Source organism: Pelmatolapia mariae, linkage group LG17 (assembly GCF_036321145.2).
Source record: "Pelmatolapia mariae isolate MD_Pm_ZW linkage group LG17, Pm_UMD_F_2, whole genome shotgun sequence".
Lineage (NCBI taxonomy): Eukaryota > Metazoa > Chordata > Actinopteri > Cichliformes > Cichlidae > Pelmatolapia > Pelmatolapia mariae.
Window position 1 is genome coordinate 25,616,723 of NC_086242.1, and position 23,312 is coordinate 25,640,034.

General features: G+C 39.4%; 1 protein-coding gene across 8 annotated transcripts in view; it reads right to left on the reverse strand.

Annotated features, from left to right (window-relative positions):
• Positions 1–9,012: 9,012 nt before the first annotated feature.
• pik3r3b (phosphoinositide-3-kinase, regulatory subunit 3b (gamma)) overlaps positions 9,013–23,312 on the reverse strand; it is a 189,630-nt gene continuing 175,330 nt past the window's right edge. For all 8 annotated transcript variants that reach the window (XM_063500366.1, XM_063500368.1, XM_063500367.1 and 5 more), the window contains 7 exons: positions 22,585–22,683; positions 19,759–19,939; positions 19,143–19,268; positions 18,711–19,030; positions 18,081–18,155; positions 17,790–17,960; positions 9,013–16,479 (listed from right to left, as the gene is read on the reverse strand). In XM_063500366.1, the coding sequence (XP_063356436.1) occupies positions 16,281–16,479; positions 17,790–17,960; positions 18,081–18,155; positions 18,711–19,030; positions 19,143–19,268; positions 19,759–19,939; positions 22,585–22,683 (1,171 nt within the window). In that variant the 3' untranslated portion in view covers positions 9,013–16,280. The remainder of the gene's footprint in view (positions 16,480–17,789; positions 17,961–18,080; positions 18,156–18,710; positions 19,031–19,142; positions 19,269–19,758; positions 19,940–22,584; positions 22,684–23,312) is intronic.

The following is a 23,312-nucleotide window of genomic DNA, read 5'->3' on the forward strand; positions in this document are numbered from 1 at the left end:
GAAAGGTCCTTTATTACAATCAAAACACATAAAACAGTCAAAAATGAAACTGTATCTAGTTTTTTGACTTCTTCTATCAAAAACAACACATACATTTTAGGGCTATAGCTTCATCACAAGAACCTTGTTTGTTTTGGCTTATCTCACAAGCAATGCCTGGGAATGCTGGAATCTCAAGAGTGACAATGGGAAATCCTGAGATGGTTGACTAAGACAGAATACTGAAAGAGAGAGCCAAGTGACAGAGATGGGCGCTAGAATAGAAAGGATGAGGACACTAGTTTGGAACGTACATGGCAGGGGTTAATGCAGGTTACTGCTCCTCCCTGCTGACGGACCTAATCAGCTGGGAGCAAGGCTGCTCCCCTGTCACAGGAAATAAAACCAGAGCAGTGCCGAAGCTGGTTCTCCTTGGATAGATGGAGACATGAAAGGCCTCACTCTTTGACAATAAACCCCTCACAGACAGAAGACCAGACCAAAGCTTGGGGGCTCTCAAAGGCAAGAGGCTGTCAGTGTTGGGCAACTGGCTCTACTTTTTCTGTGAACAGAAAAAAAACATCCTTCTCTTCACCAAAAGACCCAGACTCTGAATAGGACTTCTGAGCACACAGTGACAAAATACTAGACATACTGGCTAGGCATTCAACTCTTAGCTCTATGAGGCATATCTGAGGCAAAGGTGGCTAAAAAGCTGCATGACACATCACTTACTGCAAAATATTTCTGATGTTTTGGTGTCATCAGGATGTGACAGCAGAAGGCATTGCGGCAGTGACACTGCTGGCGGTTGCAGTGAAGATCTCTTTATCTGTCACTGTGAGTGACAGGGCATCTGCGTAATGAGGATGACTGTCAAGTCATCATGTGATGACTGTGTACTTGTAAGTACATGGTAATTATAAGGTAATTATAAGTACTTCTCTGGCTGGTTTTGTGGCACAAATATAACGGTGTACAGAGTTGAACGCGCATGGGCAGAAATGCTGAGAGTGCAAGCAACACATTGCGAGCGAGCGCAAATGCAAAAACTGAGCCAGAGGGGGCTGCTACTGTGTGTGTGTGGATAATAGCAAACACTGAAATACATTTTTTGCACGCAGCAATGAATTTTGTTCACTCAAATTTAGCTTTTCTTCGCTCAAAATAAATTTCTCCTCAAAATGCAACACTTGTACCTGCAAATTTTTTTTACGTGTGCTCAAATTTGTTTTTACGTGCGCTCAGAATAGTGGCACAAAAATAACGCCATAGTATGGCAGTCCATTCTCCCTGCAGCACGGACTACACTGCCCATTAGGCTACATTCTTTAGGGCTATGCCTGTAACACTCTGCCTATTGCCTTCATATTAAATCATCAAAAATATTTCTTCACGTCATTATGAGACGCGAGATTGAGACACAGGCATTTGAGCCTCTTAATGCGTGTTTTGTTTGGGTTTCCACCGGCGTGGAATTACCAAAAGAGGGCATAGCCTAACATATGAAACAGGAAAAGGCCGCTGTGTAATCCCTTTATTTCAACAAAATAACTGTATTCTGAATACCACCTTTTTAAACGGTAACTGTAACGGAATACGGTTACTCATGTAATCTGTTACTCCCCAACACTGACTGTGGGCATATATGGGCAAAAACTGTCATGTGTGCAGATTTCATCAAGAGCAGGATGAATGTATGTGTTCGTGTGTGCCAGTGTGAATCTTGCAGCCAGGTTGTGGGAGTATATAAGTGATTAGAGTTAAGAGCTAAAAGTAAAATGAAAAGTTGATGGAGGCGAGTCAGTGAGGAGAGGATTCAAGCCACATCTGATGTTATATAATGTTAACTTCACTATAAGAGGCTTGAGCAGCAGCTATACATTAAAATCAGATCAAGTTTTCTTCTCCTGTATAACGTTCCATAATGTATAAACGGACTAAATGATCAACTATCCACAAACTAGACAAAAAACTGTGCTGCAGTGATTAGCACTGTTACCTCACAGCAAAAAGGTCCTGAGTTCGATTCCACCACCTGCTCGGGGCCTTTCTGTGTGGCTTGCATGTTCTCCCTGCGCTTGCGCTCTCTGGGTGCTCTGGCTTCCTAGTTATTGGGGTTAGGTTAATTGTTAATTCTAAATTGCCACCAATAGGTGTGAATGTAAGTGTCTGTCTCTGTATAAGCCCTGTGACAGACTGGTGATCAGTCCAGGGTGTACCCCACCTCTCACCCTATAGTAGCTGGGATAACCTCTGGCCTATAACCGAAATAGAATGGATGTAATCAGTGTTGTTCTCTCACCTGACCACCTTCAGAATAGTTACATTTCTTTGTACGAAAAGAAAGACATTTGGCTTTGTGCAGTTATTTCTCAGGATGTTTCTGTCTTTGTCTCTGTTGTCAGTTGATGCTATCACCCAAACATTCTGGGTATGTTTGTTGACATTTGTGGTGTCAGTAAGATGCAATGATGCATAGGGGTAACTAGTGTTTGGCCAGACGCAATTTCTAGCTTTTTGGCTGTTATCTTGATCCTGCTTCCCAGCGATCACTTTAATCATTGACTGACTTTTAACATAACTGACAAGTGGTCACAATTCTACGTTGTATAAAAGAAAATCTATTTCTCTGAAGTTTTCTTCTTTGTCTCTCAGCACACGGGGGACCATCAGTTGTGTTGTGCAAAAGTCAGATTGGTACACAGCTGACAGCCCTATTTGACAACTGTTTGAACTCATATTATGGCAAGAACAGATCAGCTAAGTAAAGAGAAACGACAGTCCATCATCACCAATAGTCATCTCTGCCGCTGAGGATAAATTCATTCGAGTCACCAGCCTCAGAAATCGCAAGTTAACAGCACATCAGATTAGAGCCCAGATAAATGCCAGTAACAGACACATCTCTAGCTCAACTGTTCAGAAGAGACTCCGTGAATCAGGCCTTTATGGTCAAATATCTGCTGAGAAACCACGACTAAGGAAAAGCAACAAGCAGAAGAGATTTATCTGGGCCAAGAAACACAAGTAATGGACATTGGACCAATGGAAATCTGTGCTTTGGTCTGATGATTTGAGATCTTTGGTTCCACCCGCCGTGTCTTTGTTGTTGGGGAATTATTCAAAATTGAAGGCACATTGAACCAGCAAGGCTCCCATAGCATCCTCCAGTGACATGCCATCCCATTAGGTTTAGTTGGACCGTCATTTATTTTTCAACAGGACAATGACCCCAAACACACCTCCAGGCTGTGTAAGAGCCTATTTGACCAAGAAGGAGAGTGATGGAGTGCTGCACCAGATGGCCTGGGCTCTACAGTCACCTAACCTAAACCCAATCGAGATAGTTTGGGATGAGATGGACCGCAGAGTGAAGCCGAAAGGGCCAACAAGTGCTCAGCATCTCTGGGAAAATGTTTTGGATTAAATGAGAATGTGTGTCAAACTTTCAACTGGTAGTATATATTGGCGCTCTCTGGGTACTCTGAAAGTTATCAGTGCAAAATTTAATTTTTCTCTCTTGTAACGTATTAGCAGCATACTTACTGACATGAGCTTTTTACATTTTCAGAATTTTTAAGACTATTGCTATACACTACCGGCCAAAAGTTGGTTTTGGACTTTCGTACAAATAACCAATTGGAGTTAGAAAAGAAATCATGGAATCAATTTATAGACCAAAATGTATTCGAAACTTTTGACTGATCAAAGTAGCCACCTTTGAGAGATATAACAGCTGAACACACCCGTGGCATTCTATCTACATCATCATCATCATCATCATCATCATCATCATCATTTATAAAGCACTTTAAAACAACCACAGCTGACACAAAGTACATTGGAAATAAATAATAAAATTACATAAGATATAAATAAAATCCAAATCTAAGAACAAAGTAAAATAATTAATGAATTAGTTAATAACTAATTTAATTACAAGAAAAACTAAAAGAGCTCTTTTGTATGAGAGGAGACAAAGTTAAAAGGGCCACAGAGCTGATTTAAAAGCAGCAGAAAACTGTGCAGCAGTGGAGGGGTTAATAACCCCGCGAGATTTAACTGCAGTATGTGTAAAAACAACAGTGAATAACGCAGGCATATGATCTGAGAGTGCACAGTCACAGATCTCCAGGTTAGTGACAGGCAGACCATATGAAAGAAACAGGTCCAGTGTGTGTCTGTGCTCATGTGTAGGGCCATTAAGCTGTGTTTCAATCTCTTGTCCTGTGACCATCTATCATGCAAGATGTTAACTCTCAGAAACTTGTCTTCTGATTCAGCTGTGGCTTGGGGTTGCCAGACCTCTTCCTGTCAGAGTTTGCCCGAGTTTCTAAGTGCCTTTTGATGGTGAAGGAAACTGGACTCACTGACACCTTGACTGTTGTGATGGTCTATCTCTCTTGCACTGTTAATTGCCTTTTTCCTGCCATTTTTGTAGCAACACACTATTTTCTGCAGTACAATACTGTTCAACTGATGCTCACGAGGGTATGGTACCACAGTGTGTTGCTTTTATGCAGACAGAGGGGACTGTAAGTAATCCAGAAAAGTTAGAACACCTGTAGGAATTAGTAGCACCAGCTTTCAAGACTTGATCAACCTCCATTGTGGCAGAACAGCATTAAATTGTTAACCCATTTTGTGTTCCCTGAAAAAGGCTTTTTTGTATAATTCTGAAATCTACATTATTTTTCAGTGTTGGGTAACCTTATCTTTGTTAAATCTCTGGCGGTTCACCACTTACAAGCTATTCACTGGACTTGAATTGCAATAAAAGATGGAAAAATTGGGGTTTTCTAAAACTTTTGACCAGTAGTGTAAGTATTCAACATACTGTTAACACACTTTAAATGCTGCAGAAAACTTCTGTTTGAGTTGCACCAGCTTACAATGCTCACCAGTGTAGCACTGTGCGTCAGCAAAGACTGTTGTTTGTTGTTCTGTCATAAAATAGAATTTCCAGTAGATATAAAAGTATTTATTCTGCCTCTCGCTCATTCTGCATTTATCTCTCTCTCTCTTTGTTGTGCAATGGTGCACATCTCCCCTCTACACTGGCGTCGATTCAGGTGTGTGTTTGTGTGTGTGGTGGTTAACAGAAGGGGCATTGTTGGTGATGACTGGGTCAGTTCTCTTTCACAATGTTACTAAGATTTCATGAATCAGCCTGACCACACATCCTGTCATTTACTTACAACCTCTTGACCTACCTCAAGGACTATTTGCCTTAGTCAAATATAAACACACACTCTAATTAGTCACATTCTGGAAAAAGTTTGAAAATAGCGACTGTTGCCACACTTGCTATTATAAACCATAACTGATTAATTAAAAAAAAAAAAGAAGAAGTCAGTGACAATGTTGTACCTGTAAAAATAAGCTCAGATGTTTGTTTTGCAGTTTTATATTAGGACAATAAATATGTATTCTTGACTGTGTATGACCAAATCTGAACCTCTTATTTAACTCAGTTGGTAGCCATGTAAGGTGTACTTCCAAATAAGGTATATACAAATGTTGCTAAATATAACATACTTAATAGCAGGATAGATATAAAATTGTCACTGGCTTTTTCAGGACATCATATACTCTGCTACTGTACTGTTCAGTATTTTTCCAGAGAAATATTCACACAAATTGGAAGGTCAACTTTGCTCAGGAAACTGCAGCTGAAATAGAAAACAGACATCGGAGCCACTTCACACTTTAGAAGCACTAGTGAGTCACGTTATGCTCAATCTGATGATTGTTGGGGTTTTTCACTGTCTTTATATTATTTTACGGTATTTAACTTGCAATACAAATTGCCCTTCGCAACTGTTGTTGTGATTTGTTTCTATATAAATAAAATTGAAATGAAAAATGGAATTGAAATGTATTAGTTGCCACAAGTGAAAGTGGTAACTGATTCCAGAAGTGTCTGTTGAACTATTGACTGAAAAAATAATAATTAAAAAAAAAAAGGCTTTATGGCTCACACAGTGACAGTGTCAAGTGAGCAAAACACTTAAGCTTAAATGGCTCCAATAAATCAAGCTACCAACCTGAGGTTACAAAGTTATGCGTTACGAAAATCAATTTCTCGTTTTTACAGTCTGTGTTACAGTTTGCACGTGGAACTCTCATTTCTCTCCCTTTACAAACAGACGATTCTCTAGCAATCTTTGCAGTCACACGATGACCATGACTTTTGGAAAAAACCAGAATGTCGTCCAGGTAGACAATCACAAAGTGGTTAATAAAGTCTCTTAGGACATGCTTCACCATTGCCTGAAACACTGCGGGAGTGTTGGTGTTAGGCATTACAAGATACTCGAAGTGACCCGGATGAGCATTGAATGCTGTTTTCCATTCGTTTCCCTCTTGGACGCGAACCAAGTGATAGGCATTGCAGAGGTCGAGTTTAGAGAAAATGGTTGCTCCCTGCAATAACTCAAAGGCCGACGAAAGCAGAGGCAGGAGGTACTTATTCTTAACAGTGATTGTGTTGATCCTCAGAAGTCAATGCAGGGATGGAGAGTTTTGTCCTTTTTCTCAACAAAGAAAAAACCTGCACTGAGAACTGAGAAAACCTGCACCTAAAATATGCTACTCCTATATGACTTTGTGCAGTGGGAGGGAAGGTAAACAGTTTTTAAAAGGTGAAATATAAAGTCAAAAATTGCCAATTATTCCTGCACTCTTCCTTTTTTGATCCTGATTGGGATTACGAGATTGTGTTTTTTCTTGAATCTCAAACTAAAGAAATTAGATGATGTAACTGTGGAAGAAACCATATGCCTTCATCAAGAGAATATGAGCTGTTCAAGAGGAAAAGCTTCAACCTAAAAGTCAATAACATGTGCAGATGAACAGAGGAAAGTTAAAGGAGTGCAATAGGCAACTGGGAAAGTAGTGTGATATGTCTCCCCCTTCTTCTCCTCTTCACAGCCACTGGCAGCTCAGCAAGTCATAGAAACTCAATTATTTTTTTGCATTTATGGTCGATGTGGTGTCAGCTGCTTGAAATCAATCCAATGGGACAGATATAATCAAAGTAGTAGCTGATGTTGCAGAAAGATTCCTTGAAGGAATTAATCTAGGTCCAGAGCAGTTACACAAGTTCACGAAGCGAAAAGTGAAGATTCATGAGAGAGGGAGGAGGGGAAGGAGGTTTACAGAGAGAAGTGAAGAATACACTGAAATTGCAGTGTACTGTAGTGGAACTGCAGGGGAGGGGTGGTCCACTGGGTTCAGGGGGCAGTACTAGGGGTGGCTGGCCAGCCCGACTGGCAGCCACAATCTTTTCATGCCTCCCCTATTTCAGTAGCATGCTGGGAAAAGAGAGAAGATCCACGCTGTGAGTGAGCGTGCATCTTCAGCTATGACAGACCGCTGGCAGTTACAGCCTGGAAAGGCTGTAATGGTAATTAAAGAACTGGGAACCCTCAACACTGTATGCAAGTTTATTTTGCTGGGCAGAACCAACACCAGCTGGTGTTAGAGAGTCTTTGTGAAATAATTATGAGTAGTCCACACAATTCCATACTTGGGGGGTACAAAACTATTTAACAATAAATTTAAATCTGCTCTCAGAGGTGCTAACATGGGTGAGGAATAACTAAGAAAAAGAAAAGAAACACTAAGAGAACACATATATAAACTATAATATCGCTAGAAGAATTGAAAAGGGCTATTGAAAAAAGCAAGGAAGCCAGCCCCTGGAAAACATGGAATTAATAATTATTATCTGAAGAGACTATAATTGAACCAGTGTTGGACTAAATATTGGTTTTTATGAATAATATATGGAAAGAGAAATTTCTCCCCAGTTCATAGAAGCAAGCAATACTCATTCCAGCACTAAAATTAGAGGAGGCTGGATTGCTTGCACGGTCTTATAGGCCAAGCTATACTGTGTAAAGTTATGGAAAGAACGGTAACTGATTAGTTTTTAAGCTGGAGAAGGTTTAGTCCTTTTTCAGAGTAGGTTTCCTAGGCAGAGGAGCAACATGGCATCTATCCATTTATTTTATTTAGCTTCTCTGAGGCCAGGTTGCAGGGGCAGCAGCCTTAGCAGAGAAGCGCAGACCTCCTCCCTAGACAACCTCCTCCAGCTTTTCTGGGGGAACACCAAGGTGTTCTCTGGCCAGCAGGGAGTTATAATTTCTCCAGCATGACCTGTGCCTCCTTCTGGTGGGACATCTCATCCTGAAGGCATCCTGTCAGATGCCCAAACCACCTCAAGTAGCTCCTTTTGATGCGAAGGAGTAGCGGCTTTTACTCTGAGCCCCTCACCCTGTCTCGAAGGGAGAGGCAAGCCACCCTTCTGAGAAAGCTCATGTCCACCGTTTACATCTGTGATCTTGTTCTTTTGATGACTACCCAGAGCTCATGACCATAGGTGAGGGAAGGGCCGTAGATCACACGGTAAACTGAGAGCTTCACTTTTATGCTCAGGTCCCCTTTTACCAAAACATAAACTGTGCATAAACATAACTGCAGCTGCAGTCCTAATCCATCTGTCAGTGTCCTGCTCCCGGGAACTCCTCCACTTGGGAGTAGCAACTCGTCCCCGACCCAGAGTGGGCACTCCACCCTTTTTGGGCGGAGACTTTGAGGTGCTGATTCTCATTCCTGCCACTTCACACTTGACTGCAAACTGTTCTAGTGCGAACTGGATGCCATGACCTGATGAAGCCAATATGAACTGTTAGGCAACCCGGCTCGGGTGGCTGCGGTATCATCTGGATGATATATTAGGAAAGGTGTCTCCGTCTTAATTACTTAAAACAACTTTTACAGAGGTAGCTATTATTGAGTAAAGGTTGCAAATCCATGCCTAGCAATGATACTGGCCGCATTGCATGTGTTATGTACAAGGGTCAAACTGAACTAGATATGGCATGTAGTGATCACACTAATCAAATGAATTTTGGGGTATGCACAGGCACATTACAAACCACCTAGTGAGAGTACACCCTGAGATGGAAGCATTTACAAAAAAGACAATCACATATTTGTAAGTGAACAAAATATTTCCTTTATTCTGCAAGAGAATCAAATATGTTGTAACTCCACTGATAATCATACGTGGGTTTTGCTCATAAAACAAATGGCTCATAAACAGTCAAACTCTTCCAACGGACACAAGAAAGTAGTGTAATGGTGAAGGACCAAAAACCATTTCAAAGAGAATACCAAGAGAAGCCAAAAGCAGGTATGGCTGAGGGTAACGCTGAGAAAGAGACCAGCTTGAGTCAACCGAAAAAACTGAATGGGAGAGATTTCATTCAGTCAAGGTACAAGTTTTTTGTTGTTCTCTGTTGTTATGTAAATCAGCACTTTGTCATTTTTTCTTTTATTGTTTATTGTGCAAAATTCTTATGAATGACACATACTGGATGTTTTAAATCTTTGATCATTTATTGTAAAAGAACACTGGGCTATAGTTAATGCCGTAATTTGGACTGAAAATACTCAAAGCTTATTATTTATTCATGTGATGTACCAATGGTTGGCATACATTTTTGGTTCTCTTTCTCAGTTTTGTTATACCATTAAACAACCAACACAAAAGGACTATAACTTGTTACAGCTGTAAGCAGTGATGTTAAATTTGCTATATTAAATTCAGATCTCAATACACCATAAACAGACAAATAACATTTGATTTTAAAGACATCTTTTTAAACCATTTTTCTTTTATACACAAGAGAAAACAGTCAATAGTACCAAATATGCATGCTGGATCTGTACGTATGCCAAAAACGGGTAAAAGGGAGGAGGGGATGTTGTATAACCTTTTTTTTTAAAAATTATTTTTTTAAAAGTTTTTTTTCAAGTTTTTTTTTCTTTTTAAACAAACTGATACTCCCCAAAGCTGTGCTGGGCACTGTGATCAGATAAGCATTCGTCAGAACACAACACAACTCCTCTGTAAGAACAAAACATATTAAAACCTGGCTGCAAATAAAACTTTGCAGACCTGCTTAAGGATGAGTAGTAGCAGTACTAGTGGTATTAATAATAGTAGTAGAGGAATAACAGACAGTTGCTATTTTAACAGTCCTGCAATGATAGTGAGTATAAACACTCAGAAAAAAGGTAACAGTGGAGTTATTGTTCCTTTTTGTTATTGAGCCTGCACCTTTGTTAGAATCAAAATGTACCTTAATTTTCTGAGAGGTGAACCTAAAATCTGTTCCCTGGAGTTGTATAAGTTGATGCTGAGTTTTCTGAAGTAAACTCAACCAAACAGTCATTAAAAGTAAACTTGACAATATTTTGGTTTGTCCCATTAACCCTCATAACTGATGTCACTGTAACCCCAGGTGTACAGAAAGGCCTGTATTTTGGGTCTGTAACTGCACAAATACATTTTCCTCCATCTTGAACCCCTGACTGACAAAAAAGGGAATATTGCATGTAATTGTTTAGTGATACAAAAAGTGAGAACAATCCTGCAGAAATAATTTAATTATTTGTGATGTTTAAAAAAAAAAACATCTGGGTGGTGGCCGGGGGAGGGGTTATAGCGAGACAAGACATCCCACTCTTAAGGTAAGTCAAATGCTTGTAGTGCTAAAAAGTAAATTTCATGAGTTCTGTCTTTTTGGGATCAATTTCTTGTGTCTGAATCTGACATTCCATTAGGAACATTTGTTCTGGATTTCTGCAGGACACTTTCCAAATAAAGAAAAACTTCAAACAAGACTGAACTTCATAAACTGGCAAACACAGATTACAATAATTTTGATTCATTTACAATCGGAAGATCAATGAACACGGAGTAAAGATGGATCTTTCCTGATATGTCACAAAAACAAACAAACAAACAAAAAGACACGTTTCAACTCACAAGAACTGAACTGATGGACAATCCAACAATCTTACCAAGCAGTATGGGATGGTCATTCACACTATGATTTTATTTTGTGAGTCGTGATACCATCATTTCAATGGACGTAAAAAATTGTTTCTATTACTGAAACATTCATTTTCCAATCATCAACAAACATCAAGAACTTAAATCTTTGGCGTTAATGTGTTTTGGGGGGGGGGAATGGTCAAACGGCGACTAAAACAACCCTTCAAACTGTTACTCCTTTAAGCTCTATATACATATAAAGATATATCATATATATGACATCTCTGTAAATGTGACTCTGGATGCATACGCAGACATCACCAGTAAATGTGTGCAATTTCAGTCAAGCCCTATGTGACAATCGAAACACATCTGAGAAAAGTTTCAAATGGCACCTTCTTCCCTCCCAAAGTAGCTCTACATTTGCCTGTAACAAATACTGTACATACACTACAAACCTCATCCCTGCTCACCAGAAAACAAAAGGGAACTATTTGCTTTTTAAATTTTTTCTTTAATAAATGTATCATTTTATATAAAGACATTCAACAGTGAGCAATGCAATACAGTTCAAGTAATAGACTTAGGGATGTTTGAGTTCCCTATGCAAAACACAAAAGTCTGGTAACAGGGAAAAAAACTAAACAAACAAAAACCTAGACTGTATGTTGACTGAGGGGAAAGAAAGACCATGACATCCATTTGGTGATGATGCTGCATCTAATTATGGGAACCGATGATGTACAAGACTGTTAAAGGTAGGACATTTTAAAAAGTCAATGTCATGGGCCTACATTAATTGATGAGTGACTGAAGTATCCATGCACAAAAACCCTGATTTAACCTGATTTTTTCCCCTCAAAACGCTGGCTTTGTTGTGTGGTAGCTTCTACGGTAAACTTGGAAAAAAGACCTGAGGGTTAATGACCAGAAACTATGATCGAAAAAGTCGTCCGAATCAAATGGGCCTGCATTCCTGATAGCACCTTGAGGGTTAGCAATAGTATGTGTTGATTTTAGATAAATGTGACTGAGGTGCTTCGGATTAAGAAAACAAACAAAAACACACTGGACCAACCTCGCTGTACATTCAAGATTATACTGACAAACCCCATGTAAAAAGCAAAGATAACCTGTGACTTAATCCAAGAAAGCAAAGCTCTGAGGCCGTGTCCAGTTCAGAGGCTGATTTGAAAAAGGGAAGGCTAAACCTGCACCTCTGCAAAAAAGCATTTGCAGATGATTCACCACAGTGTAATTGTAAATTCTCACAATATGGCCATAATAAGATTAGAAAATTAGCTTGTGTATACTTACGGACAGTAAACAAAATCATTGATACCAAACAAAAACAATAAGATGCAAAAAAAAAAAAAAAAAAAAAAAAAAAAATCTAAAATCTCATTAAATTTATACAGTTGCAAAACTGCAAAATACATAGTTTGCAATAGAACTGGAAGCCCAACAATCCAAAGAACGCACATATAAGCCTGAGAAACTCCTTCCCACTGCAGCAGTGTCTTAAAACTTGTATATTACAAGAAGCCCCTGAAACAGGACACAGCTAATCTCCCCAAATTCTTCATGCTGCAAAAGTTACGTTGGGTTTCTACTTATGGCTGCTATTCTTAGCTGAACTGGAAAACTTGGGCTGACAGATCAAGTAAATTTGGCACCAATTTTTTGAAGTGGTCTGTCAGACATGACATACAATTTAGCAGTTGAGCCAGTTTTTGTGTAACTTTTGAGCTACACTTCTAGAGGTCTAGAGAAGTGAGTTCTATATACACTTCCATCTTATTTTATTATGACTACTTGTGAATTTGTGTGGAAACTAAACAGACTTGCAGTCTTAAGAGATTTACTGAAGCAGGTTTACACCTTCTTGATAAGCCTTAGAACAGGTCTATTTAGATTTAATACTGCCACACTTAAAATTTTCAACCGATTCATCCTGTAGTTTAAAAAGAAGAAAGAGAAACTTTCACTACCCATGGCTTTCAGCTCCACAAACCTCACTTCTCCCAGTTCATCTACCTATTGTCAGCAGACCAGTGGGCTGTAATGGAGGGAGGGTTATGGTAGATAACAGTGAGCAGACTCCAATAGGTTGTAGAAGACATAGAGATGACTGGAGATAAACACACAGTGGGCACAAACAAGGCTTTATGATTTCTTCACAATAATTCCTTTGCACTTTCCAAACAATAGCACTCTTTCTAAAACTGGACACTTTCTCTCTGTGTGTTTGTGGCCAAGCTTATCAAAACTGGGAAAATCTTAAAGATGACAATAAGAGAGAGGGGTGCTTTGTCTAACTTTGCAACCAGTCTTTTTTTTCCTTTTTTTTATTAGATGCTCTTTCCAGTTTTAAAAAAAAAGGCTAATGCCTAACCAGTGTGATTAGTTTTAAGAAGAGGATTAGAGTGAGTTGAGAATCACATCTCTGCTTTTTCTTAAGCATTCTCTTAACCTTTGATTTCATTACGACTTTTTAAAAGCTCCATATTATCAGTCAGGCAGCGATAAGTCAACTTGATCACTATGAGAAGATACTTTACTGTAGTGTGTTTTCATTTTCTGGGGGGAATAGAATCTAACTTGGTCGTGTATTGTAGCTCTCCTCAGTGTTTGAAGATATTTTTCTTTTTATCAAGTCGTTGACAGAAAATGGATCCACTGGTTAGAAAGTCACGCAGAGAGCATGTCGTTTTGGGTTCAAATAAAAGCCAAACACTATCAGCAATCAGACAGAAAGGGAATTTCACTCCAACAGCTTAACTGTGATTATCTCCAACTTTAGTGCATCTCACACTAACTGCTGAACTACATTAAACACAAAGCTAGATTGCACGTTCTTTCAAGTTTTCAGATTTTCTTCTAAAGCCTGTATCTTCAGCTCAGGACATGGACTTTGTGTGCCTGTGCTCCTTATACATAAACATTTAGTAAAAGCTTATTTTTTCTGAAGGCGTTCAAACAAAAACACCCCAGTTTTTCAGCCTGCAGTCACATTGCATTAGCTCTTTTCTTTGTTTAAACCACACATAAAATGGGTTTCGGCTTTTATGGCAACATTTTTCACCAAGCTTAGCCTTTCAAAGGCTGGGAAAGGAACCCTTTACCAGTTTACCTTAATGTGCCTTATGCTTTCTTCAGACCAAATTCAAAGTGAAATTTTCACGTCCCAATTATATAGAAAGATAAAATCAAAGAAGCAAATTGGCACAAATTTATGACAGGTAATGCAAATGAAATCATTTTTGCATAGGGTAAATTCACACTAATGTGCTGTGGATTTAGTGTCACCATTATCACAGTTTGTAAGCAGCTAGGCCGGATGATTTCGGTTAACCTTTATACTGATGCATGAAAAAAAAAAAAGAAAGAGCTTGGAGGAAACTAAGCAAAAATGTTTCCATTAATTTCAGCTATCAGTTTGTCTCAGGAGGAGAAAGAAATTTTGGGGGTTTTGAAATTAGCCAAAAGATGCCATGTAGCTTTAGCTGCTAATTACACCTCCTTTGACTCATCCACTTTGGCGTACACAGCCAAAACGTTGTTAGCGCTGAGACTACAAATGGAGCTTGTTTAAGTGCTTTGAAGGTTGTGGGGTTCATGTACCCTTTGGTTTATAAAATAAAATAAAAAAATCTATTTGTTGCTAAAGCGCACGGCCTGAAACTCATTTTTATGTGTGGCCTTAAACACATCATTGCTTATCTTCACCCATTTGCATTCACCAAAGATGGGAAAATTAAATAAAGAAAGAAAAACCCAACAGATGCTTTATCCTCCCTCTTCACACCAACTTTGGTCTCTGGTTGTGATTTGTTACCATTTACACATACTGTGGTGTGAAAAAGTATTCTTCCCATTCCTGATTTTTTTTTCTTTTTCCAAAAACACATTTGTCACGCTTTCATGTTTCAGAGCCTCTAGTTTTAATCTTAGATAAGGACAGCCTGAGGAAATACAAAATGCAGGTTCTAAAATATTTCAATTTTTAAGGACAAAAAGCAGCTATCCAAACCTTCCTGGCCTGGATCATGCCCATACATGCCATTTTTTTCCCTGTCTTATTGGTGAATCATGCATGCTGACCTGAACTGAGGCAAGTGACGTCTGTAGTTCTTTACATGCAGTTCTTTTATGAACCCCTGAATAAGTCGTTGATGTGCTCTTAGAGTAATTTTGGCAGGATGGCTACTCATGAGAAGGGTCACTATTCCAACCTTTCATCATGGTTCGCTGGATTCCCTTAGAAATGTCTTTGTAGCCCTTTCCAGACAGACAGACGTCAATGACTTTGCTTTTCATCTGTTCAAGTTCCTTTAGATCGTAGCATGATGTCTTGCTTTTATTTTTTCTAATATACTTTAATTCACAACTTCCATATCTGGCAGTAAACTCATGAATTATCAAGGGTGGAGGGCAGTTCCTTTTCTTTTTTACATAGAGACGTGTAGGTTATAATTGTTTTTTTTCCTTTAATAAATGAACTTCATTTTGCACTTACTTGGATATTTAGTAATATTTGTTTGATAATCTGAAACATTTAAGTGTGACATGTCGTTCCCCCCTGCCACCCAAAAAAAAAGGGTGGTACAAATACTTTTTCACAGGACTATAATAAAAAGCAATGTTAAAAAAAAAAAACAATAATAAAAACAAAATAATTAGTTTATACAAGCAAGGCTTCAGTCTTTGAGACAAAAAACAAAACAAAACAAAAAACTTCTGTGTCACTTGTGCACCCCCCTCCCCCCAGATCCCTCAGCAGCAGCAGTCTACGCTCTCTATAACACCTAGTGCTTTGTCTTTTATGCTACATCGTTTTATCTTTTTGTATGGAGAGGGACAGAGAACAGACACTTGACATCATTTCAAAGTAAGTGAAAACAAAAAGGAAACCTCTTTAAAAAAAAAATCTCCAAAAATATATTTCAAAGTTACACCATCTGATGAAAAGAAAAGGGAGGAAAAAATGATGGGAACAAAGAAAAACTCTGATGGGAATGTTTTGTTGTCATTCTTGTACTTTAGAGTTTCTGGTATAAAGTCTGAGCTGGAGTTTAGGTAGCAGCGGGATCAACCTGAAACTCTGACGTCTCCTACTCCATTTCCTTCCTTCGGTCACTTTTGTTTTCACATTCACAAACATTTAAAACTTCCTTGTGCAAATCAAGCAGTCTTTAGAAAGAATGCCCTCCAAAATTGTTCTTGTAAAAATATATAACTCCAAGGTGGCTGATGTGTGTGTTGCAGCAAATGTTAAAATTGTATCGATGTTCATCAGGTCTGGATACCGGGTTGTTTTGTAATTCAACCAATACCACCACCACCACCCATTAAGCTTCATAACACTCCCTTTTCTCCTTTATCCTGAAGACTGTAAAATGTGTTGTCCTTCTGGGGGTAGCTGTTTAGCATCGTTGGTTGGGGTTCATCTTCGTCCAGAGGGCATCTGTGCGTAGACAGGGTAGGCAAGGCGCACATTGAGTGAGTCATTGTGCTGCACCAGGGAAGTCTGGTGGTAGTGGAGCACCAGGTCCTTCAGGCTGCTGTAGAGGTTGTATGGCTCAGCAAAGCCAAAGCCACGTGGTGTACTGTAGATGACACAGTGCTTCACCTCCCCTTCCACACTTAGGAGACACACAGGAGAGGTACTTTAGTTAAGACTGTTTTGAGGTTAATAATTTGTCATTCAATGCTTTCTTTCTGCATTTTCAGTTTCTTCCAGCTAGCTTTGTTCTACTACTAAAGTAAACTCCCAGGGATAAAAAAAAAAAATGGAAATCATATCAGTTTTATTATTTTGGTTACATTCAGTATTTTTTCAAATGTTAATTTAGTGTAGTGATTTAAGAGTTTTGAATCAGTGGACTTGTTGGTGGTTTCAGTAGTTGGTTCCGTGAAAAATGACCTTTTTCATTAATTCTCTCAAACTACTCCTTTCCAAGAGGAAGCATCTTATTCAATACTGACGTTAAGAAAAATAAACATTTTGGAATCAAACCTTCCTGTTCTCAGAGTTCACTAAGTATCTAACAAAAGTTTGGGTTGGGGGAAGACAACAGCTAACAACAACACTACTTTAGAAGATCAAATCTCTGCATTTTAAAACATATTTTGTACTTTAACATCCTCCTGCCTCTGGCTCTTCTATTATCTTGTAATAGCATGCTTTTAAACTGACTTTTACAAAGCTACCATGTTATTGGGTTCAGTCTAAATATATAGACATGGACATATAAGTGGCTTTATCGTAACCATCGACTATAGGTTGCCATGGAAATAGAAAGCAATCAGCATGTAAATCACTGAGTTTTTTTTCCTCCCACATGCTGTGAATGCATCATTAATCCCCTGTCTGAACTGGAAGATTTTCTACGCGGCACACTTTGCCCACAGTACCAATGGGGGTCAAGACATATCACAATGTATATCGTGTATCGCGATATAGCTAAAAAATATTGTGCATTACATTTTCCTCATATCACCCACCTCTACCACAGTTGTGTCCAAAAATGTTTTTTCCGTTCCCTCAAATGCACACTGTGAATCACAGTGTGCCGCAGACTTAAAAAAGCCCCATCATCATCTTCAATAAAATAATCAGCTTCTTCTCTGAAGCATTTAAATATTTCGTGTCTTAAAGATGTACTGCAAAAGCATGGTGCTATTGAAAACCTGAGAGTAAATAAAATTAAAAGTTGTAGCTTTATTGTAACTTCTGATTCTATTTTAACAACTTTTTATGTATATAATACATAATGCCTAATGTTGTTGTTGGCACTGGTGTTTGTCTCGATGTGCAATATTTTGAAAGGTGTCCCAACATTTTGTCCTTGTGTACAAACAAGGAGGACACAAATGTCACTCTTGACTTCATAAAGTATGGGTATGTAAAGTAAGACGCACATCACTTCAGTCATGTGTTGCATGTACTCACACTACAGAGCAGGCATAGCACCCTTTTTTGCTGCTTTCTCGGATAAGAAAAGCTCCATCTGGCTTCCCCAGGAGCAGCTCCTCTGCCTGTGTCCTGTTCAGATCCCCCACAAACCAGTTCTTCTCATCATAGTGAGGCAAGTTCTCATCTTCCTCACTCACAAAGTAACCTCTGCAACCACATACATATGCAATACATTGAGAAATTGCACCAAAGAAATAATATATTCTGCTCTTTAAATGAACAGTTGCTCTAAGTAAGTAAAGTAACAGTGTTTGGGTAGAGACTCACTCGTCTGTGTTCTCATTCTTGATTCCCAGCCAATCATTAATTCGTTTCTGGCGAACTCCTTTATGATTGAGCCAGCTAAAGAGAAGTAGAGAGAGAGAAGCATTGTTACTGCTAGGAATCGGTTTGAAACTTTGAAATTTGTTTATGTTATAGTGAACCGGCACAAGACTGAAATTGGCAAATGTCCTCACAGAATAATTTGGGATGTTCTGCTGAAACACTGCTTAACTTGTTCCTGGAAATAAAGCAGGCACTCTGATATCGAGTTGAACTGGACCTTCCCTAAACTAAAGCAAGTTTCTGATTGAGCGATTTGATGTGCTTTTGGCTCTAGAACTATGATGAGTCAGATTTTCTTTGATGTCTATATGACAGAAAAAATTATAAAAAACAATTATTTCAGTGGAAATGATTCCACTGATGTTTGAGTTTTTTTGACCACATCTAATAACTCCCCATTTGACTTTCAAGTGTGTGTAGCTACCCCACAGATGTACAGCATGAACAATATAAACACATGAAAACCAGGATCCTGTTCCAGGTCAGTAGGTTTTTAATGCTGACCTGCTTTGACCTGCGTTCTGTACTAATGCCATTGCTCGTGTTTTTCTCTCGTCTTTGTATGCTTACACTAGATACTGATCCCTGATTTTGCGGAGCTGTATGAGATCAGGCTTTAGGCTGTTCATCTTTTTGTCCGTCTCCCGGTTGTCCATGGCTTGCGTCTTTAGGTCCTGCTCCAGCCGCACCTTGCTGTCGTGGATCTCTCCGAGGCGAGATTTAAGCTTTTCATAGTTCATCATGATGCGCTCAATCTCTTTATCATTGCTCTCACGCCTAAAACGCTCAATGTAGTCCTTGCTGTAGCGCTCCTGCGTGTGGCATTGCTCCTCGAAAATCTTGATGGTTTCATTGAAGGCTTCAATAGCTGTTCGCTTCATCTGGATCTCCTGCAGGACAAGATGAGTAGTTGACACACAAAAAAAGCCCCAAAAAACAAACAAACAAAAAACAGACATGCAAAAAAAGCAACGCATTTGTTAGACATGAGTATGAATATACCTGTGATGTCTTGGTGTACTCTTCATATAGTCTGTCATATTCTTTGCTTTTCTCCTGGTACTGATTGTGGTATTCCTGCAACTTCTTCCCCACTGCATCGATGTTGTCCTCCTTCACCAGCTGGTCCTGAGAGTCAGTCGGAGAAAGGAGCATTAGAGACAGAGTGACTTGCAGAAACTGACAAGGAAAAAGCTGGAGAGTAAAATCAAAAGCCATTTGTAATAAAAGGCCAAAAGGAAAAACAAAAATGCATGCACACACACTTATTCCCATTACCCCTGTTCTCCTTACTGAGGGTGACTCCTGAACAGGCTAGTTAATAAACCACCCACAATGCCCCAGGTGTAAGCCCAGGTGTGCATTCTGGCTAATCTTGCATAGTTCTGAGTAATGACTGGCTAAACCTGCCCTTTCATCACTGGTGCGTGCAATTGAGTATGTCATAGGAGCCGGCCGAAAGGGCAACATTTCAGCGAGCAGGTATCATGTAGCTGCTGCTGCAGTTTAAAGGGGAAACACTAAGAGCAAGTCATTGGGTACACAGGGAAGGTTGTTGGTGGTGTTCAAGAGGATACTGTTAGAAAAACTATCAAAAGATTATGAGGAGGGAGTGTACCTGCTGGAAGCGGGAGATGGGGTACATGAGCTTGACATCCAGCTTGGTGTTGTATTGAGCCAGTGACTCATGTCTGTAATGGCTGATGAGCTCCACCACTGAGCTGAAAGTCAGGGGGTCAGAGAAGCCGTACTTCCCATCTCTGTGGTAGATCTTTATCAGCTTGTTATTGCCCCCTTTCCTGAATAACAGAATAACAAACAAAGGCTTAAAGAGACAGGCAATGCATTCTAAAACAGACAGGTTCTCAATTTATATACACGTCTTCAAACATTTGAAGATGTGGTGTACAAATATTTATACACCATAGCTTCTATAACACCTGGGCATGGTATGACTCCAAGGCAGGATCTTTGGTTTTTCCTGACCTGCCCGTGTGAGGTTAATGGAAAAAAAATAAAAATAAAAATAAATAAATCACATCTTAGCCACCAAACACTCTTTGCTAAACTATGCATCAGAGAATGGCTTCATATTTCCTGCCACCCTGCCCCTAACAAAAAACAAAACAAAAAAACAAACAAACAAAAAAAAAACAAAAAAAACCACACACTTCAGAAGAGTCTATTTTAGAAGTCCTATTATTGACCATTACCCTGAAATGCTAAAGTTCAGCTGATGGTAAAAGCAGAAAGAACGTGGAACTGAAACAGAAGGCTAAAATACGGAAGCGTAGAGCTGCCACCCAGGCAAAATAAAAATAGAAGTATATCACGTTATAACGTGAAACGTTTTTTGTTCTAACAAGATACTTTTCACGTTTGTACAACATAATATCACGTTATTACAATATACATAATTATCACGTTCGTCCAATATAATATTTATATTGTACAAACGTGAAAAGTATCTTGTTAGAACAAAAAACGTTTCACGTTATAACGTGATATACTTCTATTTTTATTTTGCCTGGGTGGCAGCTCTACGCTTCCGTACTAAAATATGTCACCAGGTTTGAAAAGAAATAATCATACAAAGTCTAAACAGAGAATTATACTAAATAATTCAAGTTAAAAATGTATTTCCTAAACAAACAGACTTATCCAATGCTAGTGTACTGAATTGTTCTGCTGTCAGTTGACATCATTGATAGGTTTTATTATTTTATTTCTGTCTGAAAGTCAAAAGATGAGCTAGTCATTAAGATTACGTTCAGTCTGAGTTATCAAGGGAGACAGTGAAACAAAACAAAACAAAAAATACACAGAGGTAGAAAATAATTTATTTTAAGTATGTATTCTATTCCATCAAAACACACATCAGATCTCAGTGGGGGGGAAGAAAAAAAATCACGCTAATTTCTATACTGTTATAGGCTGGGTAATCTGCTGGGAACAAAAGGATACCATGCACTTTGATGAAAATGAACATTCTCAGCTTTCAGAGGATGAATTCAAAGTGACAAAATAACACAGTCGGCAAGTCAGTTTTGTTGCAGCAACTAAAAATGATACCCAGTTTTTATGGCTTCCACGTGCCTTTATGCATGCCTGATAACATCGGGGCATGCTCCTAAATGAGTTGACAGATGGTGTTGGATGGGAACTCTCCTCCCAGATCTGGAGCAGGGCATCATTAACCTCCTGGACAGTCTGAGGTGCAACCCAGCCACGTTGGATTTAGGTCAGGCAAGCATCCTTCATCCTATAAAATGACTTCAGATGGCTACTGTTGTGGTTTCGTCCTATATAACTAAAACTGAATTGAATGATATCCTTCAGGAATTGCCACCAAGTGCTTGCCACATGAGGCTATGCATTGTCCAGCACCAGGAGGATCCCAGGACCCACTGCACCAGCACAGGGTCCTGGGGGCTTGGACAAGCGGTCCAAGGATTTCATCCTGATGCCAAACGGCACTCAGTGTGCTGTTGCCCACCCAGTGGAGGTCTGTCAATCTCTCCTTAGGTTTGGCTTTTCAGACCATCACTGACTCACCACTAAACTAGTCATGATGATGTTACAGGCACTCAGGGTGAACCTGCTCTTATCTATGAAAAGCCCAGCTCAGACTCCACGGTGCCAAGCAGTGAAGTCCATTTCTGATTGTTTGGCCAGAGACATTCACACTAATGTCCTCCATGCTCTTGAGATGTTGGGAGAGACAGCAAACCTAGCAATTGTACACATTGATGTGTCATCCAGGGGGAGTTGGACTCTAACCCTAACCCTCTATAGGGGACTTGGTATCATCTCATGCTACCAGTAGTCACACTGACACTAGCCAAACAAAAACAACGATTAGAAAAGATGAGGTGGGAAAATATGCCTATAAAACCATTCTTCTTTTTGGGCATTTTCTCATTGTTGCCCCTCTAGCGCACCTGTAGTTAATTTCATTCAAATCAAAGCAGCTGAAATTGACAAACAACCCACTCTGCTACTTAAATGACCAAATCAATTTCCCAGAAGCTTAACTGCCTTGACCCTATACTCTGATTAAAGAGTGGTCCTTTCATTTTTTGAACACTGTATGACCCCCCCCCCCCCCCAAAAAAAACAAACTAAAATTGTCCACTATTACTATGCAGTGGTAAAAAACAGCAAAAAACAAAATAATAATAACAGCAGCATGCTCTGACTATGGCAATACGAGTTTAAAATATGTCCAGAAGGCAGGCAACGCTCTATTATTCTTTATTATCTACAAAGCACTTATAGGAACCATCTCAAGTCTACATTCTTGCAGTTAACTAAAGTAAAACAGCATTAAAGTGGATCAGAAGTGCTGCACTACTCTCAAGTTTGTAGAAACCCTTGTGTGGTTTAAAACACATCATTCGGATGCTCTGATATAGACATAAAGGTCTGTGTGCAGTGGCCTTACCTTAGCGTTAGCGTGTAGTCGCCTTGCATCTTAGTAGACGCGTCCCGAACCAGGAAAGTCCCATCAGGCATGTCTCTGAGCTTATCATTCACCTCCTCCCTGAAGACAAAATAGAAAAGAGAAACAGAGGAAGAAAAAAAAGGGTGTTTGACTTGGTTGAGTGATCCATGCACAGATGGTGTTCATTTGGAAAAGTCTGCCTTCAATTATCAGTGGCAGGCGAGTAAAACTTTCTTTATAACCACACACCTCAAAGTAAACAATCCGTCAATTAGCAGTGCAGGGAGGGGTGATCCTAGCCAGCAGTGTCTCAGCTGACGATAAGTACGTGAGTGGCAGACTGTCTGCACTGTAGGTGTGGTTATCACTGTTTGTGGATTTTGGCTAACAGCTAACCTGCACTTAAAGTAAAGCAGTGACCTTAACAGTAAAGACAATTTACAGAGCTGAGAAATAAACTTGTCAGTGATCTCTGGTGGTCAGAGTATATCAAAGTTTCAAAATATATTGACATATAAAACAAACAAACAAACCAAAGAAACATAGAATTACACTATATAGTTTACTACTATGATGGTGTATAACAAAGCATATAAAAAAACTCTACTCTATCCTGCAGTCTTTAACTGGTGGAGCCCTACCCCTACTGTCGCTATAGACTTTAAGCTCACTGTCAAAGTTGTCCTGCAGCACAGATGGACAGACAGTGCTGTGATATCTAACAAAGA